Raw genomic sequence first — 12,753 nt, forward strand, 5'->3', positions numbered from 1 at the left:
ATACCTGATTCTACTACCAATTTTCATCCAAATCCATTGGAAAATGGGACAATTTCATTTTTGTTTCTTGGCCAGGAATTGTTTGATCCTGAAAGTCTTGTGAGAAGACATAGCAGAGAGTCAACCGCACATGCCACAATGGGAAAGAAAGGGAGAGAGAGAGCGAAATTACATTTCCCAACTTCTACTTCCCCCTAATGAAAACTGCAATAGGTATGAGGAGAGTCACAGTCAGATTAAAGGCACAATTGATGTGTGTGACTTACTGGTAATTCCAAGACTTTCCTGGAAGTATTTGCCTTTAACCAAGTGAGTATCTTTTCCTTTTTGTGTGTCTCTTCCCCCTCCACTCTTAATTCTTCTGCTCTGTTTGGGAAGAATATGGATGAAAAGCTGACTTCTGCCGCCACTGCTCTTACCCCTACTGTAGTGGCCTTTAGAGATGTCCCCTGCCTCCCTGCATCAACTCCCTTGTGTGTTGGAGAGAAGGGGCCCTCCCAGCACAAAGTTGCATTCCTTGCCGGCCCTTGTTAATTTATTCTGATTTATTCTAATTTATTAACGTTGTCCCCCCACCCCCAGCTGAGAAGGGAGTACTGTGTCTCTTCCCTTTGGCCTTATGGTGTGGCCTGCCTAGGGAGAGGGCTTGGGTGTGGCCCAGTTGTAGGTTGATCTTGCTGTTTTTGTTTCTTGATTTTGTGTTTGTGTTCTCTGGCATTTTCTGAGAGAGAAAAGAAATATGAGCAAAGCAGAAGGAGGTGGGAAAATGAATCCAAACCCCAGTATGCCTGGTCCCACCCCGCAACCTTTCCCTTAGTGGTAGGAAAGTATCAGGAGTCTCCTGGCTAGAGATGTTTATCTTTCAACAAAGTATGGTCTTTCTAGTTTGGGAGTGGATCAAGGTAAGGAGGTTAGCTTTTCTTCCATCTTCAGGAAGAGGAAGAGAAAAGTATTTGGGGAAGACGGTTATTTCTCCTAGAAAAATCACTGAAGATCCAACTTAAGGAAGTCATCTCACCTTCCCTTTCTCTTCTCACATTGTCAGCAAGGAGGTAAGTGGTAGACTCTGATTGTATTCACTTTGGGATTCAGGGGTCTTTGGAGAACACTTAGAGGGCCTTTGTAACCCAAGAAATCTGAGTTCAAATCCGTGGGTGGTGATATGATCCAAATCTAATGTGACCTTGGGCAATATTAAGTCTCCTTTTTAGTTTAGGTTTCTTCATTTGTAATACAGTGTTTGTTGAGATTGAAATGAAAAAAATAAAATACCTACGATAGTGTAGAGTGGGTCTTTAATAAATAGTAGCTTTTATAAATAACTGCCCTTTAAGTGCTTATGGGTGGAGAACCCTTCAGCTGAGCAAGAGTGTGAGCCAAGAGTATCTAATGGCAATCTCCAAATTTTAGAGGTGTTAGAATTAATGTTTCTGTAGTAACAATATTATAAATGATGGCTAGGTTCCTATTTCAACGCTTGAATAGCTATTTAGCCTGTAAATATCCGGGACAGATTTTGCTATAGCAAGGTTGCTATTGCCAGTCCAGACAGGTTCCTGGGGCAGTCAGTGTCTTAGATGTATAGACACTCTCATTCTTTTATGAAACAGTAAGTTCCAAATGCTTGCGTGAAATTCCAGCAACACAGTCCCCCCGATTCAGCCTTAGTTGTAGGATGAGGGACTCTGTTTACTTCCAATGTCCCTCATCTATTGAGAGTCGGCAGTAGGCACTGAAGCCCCTATTGGTGGCTCCCATGGCACATGGACTGGGAGGATAGGAATTTATATTAATGAGTTTAGGATGAGGGTGGCAGGGAGGAGGATAATGATAAGGATTTCAGGAAATCAGAGAGTGAAAAACAGGCATGAATACTTCTCAACGTGAGCAGGTTTCCTACATACTCCTTTTTTCACTCCAGGTCTTTTCAGCCACTTAAAAATGTAAAAACCATTCTTAGCTCAGGGCTGTATCAAACCAGACAGTAGGCCCGAGTTGCAGTGGAAGAAGAAAGATAAATCACTAGCATTTAGTTGTTTCAATGAAACAGTTTATCTGCAATATATCAAAGACAGGTTGTTTAATGGGCAATTTAATAAACTAGTACGAGTATTTCTGATGAATAAGAAGCAAAAGAATACCCTTGCTTTTAATTAGGTATTGTAGTGCCACAGTTTTAGGTAGGCTAGAATGTCTCAGAGCATTTGTGGTCATCTCAAGCACTCCTGGAAAGTTTGATTTGGACAGGGGTTTAACACCATTTGGAAAACCTTAGAAAGAGTAACTATACGTCAAAAGGTTAGGTTTATTTAGTAATGATAATAATAATAACAGCTAACATCTATTGAACTCTGACTATGCCAAACACTGTTCTTATTTAATCCTCATGATGATTATATGAAGGAAGTCTAATATTATCTCTTGTTTATAGATAAGGAAAGTAAAGCATGGAGAGATGAAATAACCTGTCTAAGTGAGTGGTAAGGCTAGGATTCAAACTCAGGTAGTCCAACTCAAGGCTGAAGGAATTTAATAAAAACTAATAGTTATACTGAGTTGCAGGAATGAAAATGCCAAGCAAAATCTTGTTGATAGTTTAAACTTGCTGATGTTACAGATGAGGAAAATGAGTCTTAAAGTTAGCAAAACCTTTCCAAGGTCACACAGCTAATGTGGGATCAGGAGTAGATCTCAGATTTCCTAACTACTAGGTCACTCAGTTTCTTTTATTCTGTATACTGCATGCCCTTGAAAAGCAAAAACTGGGCAGGATAGAATGAGCAAACACGTTGGGCCAAATACAATTTATGTAGGGAATGGAAAAATCTTCATTTAGATTCTAAAATATAAAATAACTTAAAGCCACTCTGCATAAGACATGAATAATTAAAACAGAAATTAAGTTGTAAGTATGTTAGGCCTCAATAAAATAGTTTTTTTCAAGACAAATTAAGTTATAAGTCCCTTATTTTTATAAAGAGATTGGGATAAATAATGGAATTCACTGACAACGTTCAAATTAAAAAAGGGAGATGGCTCTTAAGCTTGTTTTTAAAGTAATTTTTTATGGCAAAATAAAATGTACATTGCAAAAAAAAATTGGCCAAGCATAAAGAGATAAAATTAATACTCCCATCCAAGTATTAGTGTGAAGGGTTTTTTTTTTAAACCACAACAAAAGCATATAAAAGTCAATTTAGCAATTTTTAACAAACTACTCTTTTTAGGTGGAGAGTTCCTATTTGCATTCACCCGTTTCACATTTACTCAACACCTACAGTGGAACAGGGACTGCGCTAGACACTTGGGATACACAGGCCAACAGGAAGGTCAGTATAAAATATAGGGAAGGAAACATATAAACAGACCTTCATCAATAACACAAAACTTGTGTCAAAATACACTTAGAGTATTCAGCAGTTGTAACTGTGACACTAATCATTGTGGAATCCTTAGGTTTTGTGTTGTTGTTGTTTTTTTTCCGAAACAAACGCTTCAACGTCGGGCTGGTGCAGTATTATTATCAGCACTCGTTCAAAACCTATGTTCAGGAAGACTTCATTTTATACTTGTCGAATATTTAAGTTTCAAAATCATCCTGTTTAGCGAGTTGGAAAGGCGCGGAAGGGCTGGGGAAACTATTACCCCGGGACAGAAACGCTAGAAGGGTCACATCTATTTGGAGTCCCCAAGGGCTGCCTGGGAAAGCGGTGCTTGTTGGGACTTGTAGTCTCTACCAGGACGGCGGACACTTCACCTCCGTTTATAACGCATTTCTTCCTTTCAAGCTTTCTGGCCCGACGGATTAAGCCCTAACCTAAAGCATAATTCGACTACCCTTACCTCATTCTAGGCTCATTGTGTTTCTGCTGGGGTCCTTCTCTTCAGCGCTCAAACTGACAGACTCACTCACCAGCCTCAAAGCGATTGGCCTGTCCTCAGTGTTGGGCAGGGCCTTAGGTGGACCGGAGCTCGGGATTGGCCAGCAACTGACTAGACGAGGCGTTTTCTTATCCATTTGCTGATCTGTAAACTGTTGGAAAAAAGTGAGTCCTTTACCGCAGTACCCCTCTTCGCCGCGGGAAGTCTCGCGATATTTCGGCTGAAGGGACCTAGCGACGCGTAGTGAGCGGCAAAGGCCAGTGGGGGTGGCGGGCACCGGAGCCGGGAAGGGACAGGTCAGGCGGGGAAGGCGAGCGCGTGCTGCCTGCGCCACTGGGGCTCGATCTGGGCCAGGCACCCCGAGCCGAGAAGGAGTGTGTGGACTGCGCGGCCCTCCTCCGGGCAGTCGGCTTGGGGTCTCGGCCCTTGAGTCGCCCCGGAGCTTCACCTGGGCCCGCGCGGGCTGTGACAGGTGCGCAGACGAGCGCAGCGCTGCGCCCTCTCCGCGGCCCGCCCCCTCCGGGCCTTGCCCGCCAGGGCTCGGGATGAACTGCGGGCCCCAGCTGAGCGGCTCCGGCTCCTGGCGCCTGGCGCTGCCGCCGTCGCCGCCCAAGAGCGGCCGCCGCCCCTGAGGGAAGGAGGGAGGGAAGCGGCAGCTGACCCTGGGCATGAGCCGGACTCGGCGTCCGTTGCTGGACTAAGGCGCAGACATGAACCTGCACCAGGTGCTGACCGGGGCTGTGAACCCTGGCGACCACTGCTTCTCCGTGGGCAGCGTCGGCGACCAGCGCTTCACGGTGAGTGAGGGAGTCTCCCGCGTCGCCCGCGGTGGGTCCGCGCCCCTGAGTCAGCTGGGATCGGCCCAGAATCACGGGGCCGAGGCCAAGAACGCCTGGTCGCCCGCACTGGGGTCCCCAGGTCCCCCACGAAGGTCCCCGCCCCTAGCCGGGCAGACCTGGCTTTTGAGAGCAAAGAAGGTAGAAACATGTCAGTCATCGAGGCACTGAGTCGGAAGTTAGAATGTTTTGTAGGATTTTTAAAGTTTCAAGTCTAACGTCCTTGGACTGGGATGGTTTCTCAAAATCGTTTATCCAGAAATCGTTTTTGTAATGTGTATGGGGCTTTTCATTACCCTACTCCATAGGTTTAAATTGTCAGATTTAGAAATAGTCGGGATTGGTTTAATTTCTTTATACTAATTTAAGATCAAGTATCTTTGTAATTTAAAAAAAGTGGGTGTCTTGAAACAATTACCAATTGTTTGTTATCAACATCTAGCTTTGAGTTATACAGTGAAAACAGTGTTTTCATTTACTTTTCGTATTCACCGAGGAATAACTTCTGAAAGAAAAAAATATTTTTCATAAGTAATTCACTCCTGTCAGCCTTTGAATTCCATATGTAACAGTTTAGAAATCCTGGGAAACTTTTATTTTAGATTTCTCACATTAATTACTAAAAGTTGCATTACAGTTTTTTGATAAAACTCCTCTGGTATGTAGTGGTAGTTCCAGGTTAAGATATACTGAACATGACTCGTTTTTCGTTGGTCTTCCTCAGATATTGGAAGGAAGAAGGCCCCAAACTTCTGGCTGCTTAGCAGCGTAGTGGCATTTTCTGCTTTAACTATAGTTTTTATAATAATTTCAAGCTGTAAGTAAGTACTGCACATGCTACCCTTTGTCTAAACATATTTATAATGCTGAGGATATTTGCTACAACTTTTGTTATCGCTTAGTTATGATTAAAAGTAAAACTTAATTTTGCCTAAGCAAGTGAAACAAAGTAAACAGCCTAACAGATCCCCCAGGTTTTCTTCTCTTATGAATTATTCTGTGGTCTTTGTCAGTAGGAATAAATCTTAAATAATAGTAACTATTTAACATGTTATAGGAATTTCATACCTGAATTGTGCTTTTAGATCTGTGACAACTAATGCTTCGCTCTCAGAGAGAGTCAGTACCTCCTGGAGAGATTCATACACACCTTAGCTTGCATTTGACACTAGCAATTTTGAGATTCTGATACTAAATGTTAATCTAGCCTAAATACTCAGGGGGAGAGTGAACTCTGAGGGTCTCAGTGAGCCACTATAGACTCGGTATACCTAGACATTGCTCTCTGCTCTTGCTATTAAAGATGGAAGAAATAAGCAGCATGCTTAGGTGGTTTTCCTAGTGGGAGATTATAGGATAACATCTCCTAAAGTGATATGAGTGCTTTCTCCAATGTAAATTCTAACAACTTTTCCTAAGAAGGCTTTTGGAATCTATGCCATAGTGTGAACTTGAAAGTGCGTACATTATACTGGCCTATTTATACACCTAGAAGACCCCTGTAAGTGTATATAAAACCTTGGTGAATGCCTCCGTGTTATTTTAAAAAGAGGTGAGCTAATGTATCAGAGACTGTATTCTACACCATCATGTAGCTTCTTCTGCGACCTTTTTAAAAAATCTGTTTCCATAGACCAGATTTTTTAAAAAGATTTATTTACCTATCTTAGAGAGTGAGAGCGAGCGAGCACGCGAGAGAGCACCCCCGGCCCGCGTACAGGGGGGAGGGGCAGAAGGAGAGGGCGGGAGAGTTTTAAGCAGACTCCGCCCTGAGCAGGACGGGGGCGGGGGCTCAATCTCTCCACCTTGAGATCACCACCCGGAGCCAAAACCAAGAGTTGGACGCTTAATTGATTGCGCCATCCAGGTGCCCCTCCATGGACCAGACTTTAATCATCTCCTACCAAGCCTACTGGAGATTTCTCCCAAATCTCAGGAAGTAGTCTAGTAAATTAGACAAAAATAAATTTTCAATTTGTTTAGTATAAAGAGATCCTAGTTCTCTGTAGTTTGGGTGGTAGTTTAAGGATTAACATTTTCTTCCTTTGTACCCAATCCATCCTTGGCCCTTTAACATTGTGTTGCTAGTTCTATTACAAAGTAAGTTTCTTGCCTTCGGTTTCTTCCACACCGTATATACGTCTTAAATTTATCGCTCTTGAAATTGCCTGGGTTTTGTTTTGTTTTGTTAATGTTAAAAAGCGGATCTGGGGCGCCTGGGTGGCACAGTGGTTGGGCGTCTGCCTTCGGCTCAGGACGTGATTCCGGCGTTATGGGATCGAGCCCCACATCAAGCTCCTCCGCTATGAGCCTGCTTCTTCCTCTCCCACTCCCCCTGCTTGTGTTCCCTCTCTCGCTGGCTGTCTCTGTCTCTGTCAAATAAATAAATAAAATCTTTTAAAAAAAAAAAAGCGGATCTATTTATTGTTTACTCCTTGAATTCTGTTTTCAGCCTCTTCTGATTTTGACGTCTTTGATAGGGAGATAGCAAACATTAATGGTAGGTGGTTTGTACAGACTAAAAATAATCGCTAAATTTCAGTTTTACTTGAGGGAGGGGCATGAGATCTTCCTCTTGGAGGCCCCTTTGAAGAATGATTTTATTCCTCCTGATACTTAACGCCTTTTGTGAAGACATCCTGTGTTTGTAATACCTCCCTTCTCATGTTTGCTGATAACTCACCTGTTCTTGTTTTGAAAGATTACAAGAAATGCGATCCTGTTTTCCAAAGGAAGTCTGACAGGTTTTAAATTGAAATGAAATCGAATGCCAGCTCTCATGGATTCTAGATTTTAAAATATGTACTTAATAATACAATTTGTCTAAGTATTAGCTAACACTTTTACTGCTTAAACTGTCATGGAATATTTTGACTTCCCTATTAGTATGAGAACTTCTACTAGGCAGTGACCATGTCACTTATGCTGTCAGGGTACTTTATTTGTACTTTCATTGTATCATTAACCAGTATTGCCTTGTGTCTCCCGTGGTTTCATTATGACCATCTAGAACAGTGATTAAGGTATTGGTGATTCTTATTGGTAGAGTTTTTACTTGGATTTGATTTCCAGCCTAGTCTCTTACAGTTAGTTGTACATCTGTGAGCAAGTTCTTTTAAATTCCTTTTTTTCTTATCTGTAAAATGGGGCCAAAGTGGTAGCCATTCATAGGGTTGTTACATGAAAAAGTGCTAAGTTCTAAGTTCATTGTTTAGTATATGGAAAACCCTCAAAAATGTCAGTTATTGTAAAATTAAAGTTTTACTCGTTCTAATGCTTGGCACATAAGTACTGGTTGAATTGATGAATAGTAGTTAAAGAAGCCTTATTGCAATATAATTTAAAATCTCTGTTTTAAAATAGCTTTAATAATTTAGATTTGAGCCCAAATAAAATACTTCTATTAAAGTTCCTTTAAACTTTTTTCAGTCACTTGTTACTCATTTTACCCGCAATATCAGTTGAGCCGTGGTTTTCCTATACACTAAGCAAAAATTCTTTATTTTTTCTTTCTTTACCTGAATGCCTCCCTTGGTCTTTTTTCCTTGTTAATTTCCTACTATTTTTAGAGTGAAAATATGTTAGCAAACTGGTCCTGATATGTTGACAACTTTTGTTTTTAGAATAAAAAATATTTTGTTTATGAAAGATGAATAGTAAGTTAAAAAGAGGCACAGTTAATTTGAATCTAGCATTTCTAGTATTCCTGTGCATACTGATAACATACGTGCTTTCATATACAATAGATTTTTTTTTCTTTTCATTTCATACTTTATAGTTAGTGTTGAAACTGTGTTTCAAATGAAATGGAAAGGGAGGTAATTTACAAGAGACAGACTGTTAATATTTAGGACTTCCTGTCTCTAGTTTGGAATTTAAACATCTTTGCTATAGGAGAGAAAGCAAACATGTTAGAGCTGCAGGCTCCCTTTTGTGTTAGACGACCCAGTGTTCACAGCCAGGGAACCCAGATTAGAAATCAAAAGACTGACTGCAGCTATCTGGGTGTTGGTAGAAAAATGCAGTCTGAATTAGCATTCTTCCTCCTCTTTCTGTCGTGGTAAGCATCCTTTAGTTTAGCTTTTTGTTTTGTTCACTCTAGGGAACACCTTTATAGGTGGGAGAAGAGAAAGGGTTTTTTTTGTTGTTGTCTGGTTTTATTTTTGTTTCTTTTTGTTTTTTTTGGAGGGGGGCTTATGAGTCTTCGTAAGTGGAGAGAATACAGAAGGGGAAAATTTGATACTATTCACATCTGGAAAAAGATTTTTATGATTCTCATATACCGTGACAAGTACATCAAAAGTGGCCTATTTTAAAATACTAGGTTTTAAATAGTATTAAAGTACCTTTAAGATTATCGAAGCAATACTATTTCAACATTATATGTTTAAAAATGAGAAAAATGTTAATTACAGCATTTTACAATTCAAGTCATTTAACCAGGAAATATACCAGGAAGAAATTCCTTAGAATATTTACCTGGTGTGGTTGGTTAAAACAGAATAGTGAAAACAAGAAATCCAAGTGTTTTACATAAATCACAATACTTCCAATTTCAAATACCAGCTGTTATAGCCTCGGATAATTTTTGAAATTTAGAATATTTGAGAAGGTTTTCTGTCACAATTTCAAGTAAAAAAACATGATTATATGCTCGATAGCACATGTATGAATTCATTTCTTCCTGTGGATCTCGATTAGTCTCAAAATTAGTAAACCTAATATTACAGGTACCTAATGAAAGAATTTTCACTTGTTAATTTAATTTTCATTGGTTAGTAATAGATTGTTCTGATTACAGATCTCTTGACAGAAGCAGCTAATGTATCAGTTATCACTATGTGCACATTAATTTTGAAGACCAAATAGCATGGCAGTTTATTTGGTAAATCAGTGCTGTTCTTATTGTTTTAATAATGTTATACGATATAGTCAGGATACCTTGAAGGGAGATTTTGAGAATTTATTTTAGAAAAATCTGTCAAACTAGTTTTAGATTTGGGTTTAGAAATACTGTGTGTATCATATTACTTCTTAGGTTTTTATTTAAACCAGGTTGATGGATTATTTAAAGAATTCAGTGGTACATACTTAGCCTACTTTAAAGCTGTTTTCCCTGGTTTTGGGGGGGAGACGGCTTGGTGTGCTTTTTTACCTCATCATGTTGTATAAATTACAGAGAAGATTGAATTAATTTTAATAGTCTTCTAGAATTATGCATAAGAAGATGTGTCTGTTTTAAGTGATTTTTGAGTGATACCCAGATTGGATTATCTGTATAGATTTATGTCTTTTTTTTCCCAGCTTTATTGAGATATAATTGACATATATCATTGTTTAAATTTAAGGTGTACACTGTGATGATTTGATACATGCACATGTTGGGAAATGTTTATCACAGTAAGGCTAGTTAACATACCCTTTACTTTGGATCATTACCATTTTGTTGTTGTTATGGTGAGAACATTAAAGCTTTACTCTTAAACTTTCAAGTATGTAATACAATATTATTAACTATAGTCACCATGCTATACATTAGATGCCTGGAACTTATTTATCTTACAACTGAAAGTTTGTATCCTTTGACTAAAATCTCACATTTCCCCCACCCCATAGCCCCTGGACATCACCATTCTATTTTCTATTTCTATTAGTATAATGTTTTTAGATTCCGTGCATAAGTGGAATACATACATAGTGTATTTATCTTTCTCTCTTTGACTTATTTCACTTAGCATTATGCTATCAAGGTTGTCATAAATGTCAGGAGTTTCTTCTTTTTTATGGCTGAATACTATTCCACTGTGCATATATACCCCATTTTCTTTTTTTTTTTTTTAATTTTAAAGATTTTTATTTATTTATTTGACAGAGATAGACACAGCCAGCGAGAGAGGGAACACAAGCAGGGGGAGTGGGAGAGGAAGAAGCAGGCTCATAGCAGAGGAGCCTGATGTGGGGCTCGATCCCATAACGCCGGGATCACGCCCTGAGCCGAAGGCAGACGCTTAACCGCTGTGCCGCCCAGGCGCCCCTATACCCCATTTTCTTTATCCACCCATCTGTTGTTGGACACTTAGGTTGTTTCCATGTCCTGGCTATTGTGAATAAACACTGCAGTGAATATGGGAGTGCAGGTATTTCATTGAGATAGTCATTTTATCGTTTTTGGATATATACCCAGAAGTTGGATTGCTCAGTCATATGGTAGTTCTATTTTTAATTTTTTTAGGAACCTTCCTACTGTTTTCCATAGTATCTATACCAGTTTACATTCCCAAAAAGAGTGCGCAAGAATTTCCTTTGGTCTGTGTCTTCACCAACACGTTATCTCTTGTCTTTTTGATGATAGCCATTTAAATAGGTATAAGGTGAAATCTCATTATGGTTTTGATTTGTATTTCCCTAATAATTAGTGATTAAGAACTTTTTTTCATGTACCTACTAGCCACTTGTCTTTTTTTGAAAAATGTCTATTCAAGTTCTTTACCTTTTTTAAAATCATACTTTTTTTGCTATTGAGTTGCATGAGTTCCTTACATACTTTGGATGGTAACACCTTATCAGGGATGGTTTGCAAAATTTTCTTCCATTCTGTAGGTTGACTTCATTTCTTTTGCTTTGCAGAATCTTTTTAGTTTGATGTAGTCCTACTTGTTTATTACTACTTTTGCTGTTTGTGCTTTTGGTGTCATATCAAAAAAGTCATCACTAAGACCAATGTCAAAGAGCTTTTTCTCTGTGTTTTCTTCTAGGAGTTTTATGGTTTCAAGTCTTACATTTAAGTCTTTTATCCATTTTGAGTTGATTTTTGTGTATAATGTAAGATAAGGGTCCAGTTTTATTCTTTTGCATGTGGATGTGCAATTTCTCAACACCATTTATTGAAGAGACTGTCCTTTCCCCGGTATGTATTCTCGGTGCCTTTGTCGAAGATTATTTGACCATATGTACATAGGTTTATGTCTGAGCTTATGATTCTCTTCCTTTTTTGTTCATGTGCCTATCTTTATGCTAATATCATACTGTTTTGATTACTATAGCTTTGTGATATAGTTTGAAATCAGGAAGTGTGATGGCTCAAGCTTAGTTCTTTTTTAAATTTTATTTATTCATTTTTCTTTTGTTCAGTTAGCTAACATAAAATACATCATTAGTTTTTGATGTAGTGTTCAACGATTCATTACCCCATCCCCCAACTCCCCCCTCCCTTTTTAACCCTCAGTTTGTTTCCCAGAGTCCAGAGTCTTTCATGGTTTGTCTCCCTCTCTGATTTCTTCTCATTCAGTTTTCCTTCCCTTCCCCTGTGGTCCTCTGCATTACTCCTTATGTTCCACATATGAATGTCAAGCTTAGTTCTTACTCAAGATTGCTTTAGCTATTTGGTGTCTCTTGTGGTTTCATATGAATTTTGGGATTTTTTTTCCTGTGAAAAATGCTATTAGAATTTTGATAGGGATTGCATTGAATCTGTAGATGGATTTGGATAGTATGGACATTTTAACAGTATTCTTCCAATCTAGGAACACAAGATATTTTTCCATTTATCTGTGTCATCTTCAGTTTCTTTAATCAGTGTCTTAGAGTTTTCAGTGTATTAGATCTTTCACCTTTTTAAAATTTATTGTTAAGTATTTTATGTTGCCGTAAGTTGTTAATTTCTTTTTTGAAAAAATTTATTGTTAACACACAGAAATGCAACTGATTTTTGTGTATTGATTTCAAGTATCCTGCGACTTTGCTGAATTCATTTGCTCCAGTTTCTTATTTTTTATTTTTGGTAGGGTCTTTAGGTTTTTCAATATATCTTGTTAAATGTAAACAGAAAGTTTTATGTGTTTCTTTCCAATTTGGATGCCTTTTATTTATTTTTTTTCATGCCTAATTGCTCTGGCCAGGACTTTTAGTACTGTGTTGAAGAGAAGTAATGAGAGTGGACATCCTTGAATTTCTCCTGATCTTAGAGAAAAGCTTTCAGCTTTTCACCACTGAATATGGTGTTCATATTGTGGGCTTGTCATATATGGCATTTATT

At 38.9% G+C, this 12,753-nt stretch overlaps 1 protein-coding gene across 4 annotated transcripts in view; it reads left to right on the forward strand.

Moving 5' to 3' along the window:
* The first annotated feature begins 4,085 nt into the window (after positions 1-4,085).
* The window catches only part of DMXL1 (Dmx like 1), a 127,984-nt gene continuing 119,316 nt past the window's right edge, over positions 4,086-12,753 (forward strand). For 3 of the 4 annotated variants that reach the window (XM_044387346.3, XM_044387347.3, XM_026507807.4), the window contains exon 1: positions 4,097-4,679. In XM_044387346.3, coding sequence (XP_044243281.1) covers positions 4,593-4,679 — 87 coding nt within the window. In that variant the 5' untranslated portion in view covers positions 4,097-4,592. Of the gene's footprint in view, positions 4,680-12,753 lie in introns of all 4 variants that reach the window. The other variant, XM_026507808.4, reaches the window with a different exon arrangement.

Source organism: Ursus arctos, unplaced genomic scaffold, assembly GCF_023065955.2.
Source record: "Ursus arctos isolate Adak ecotype North America unplaced genomic scaffold, UrsArc2.0 scaffold_5, whole genome shotgun sequence".
NCBI lineage: Eukaryota > Metazoa > Chordata > Mammalia > Carnivora > Ursidae > Ursus > Ursus arctos.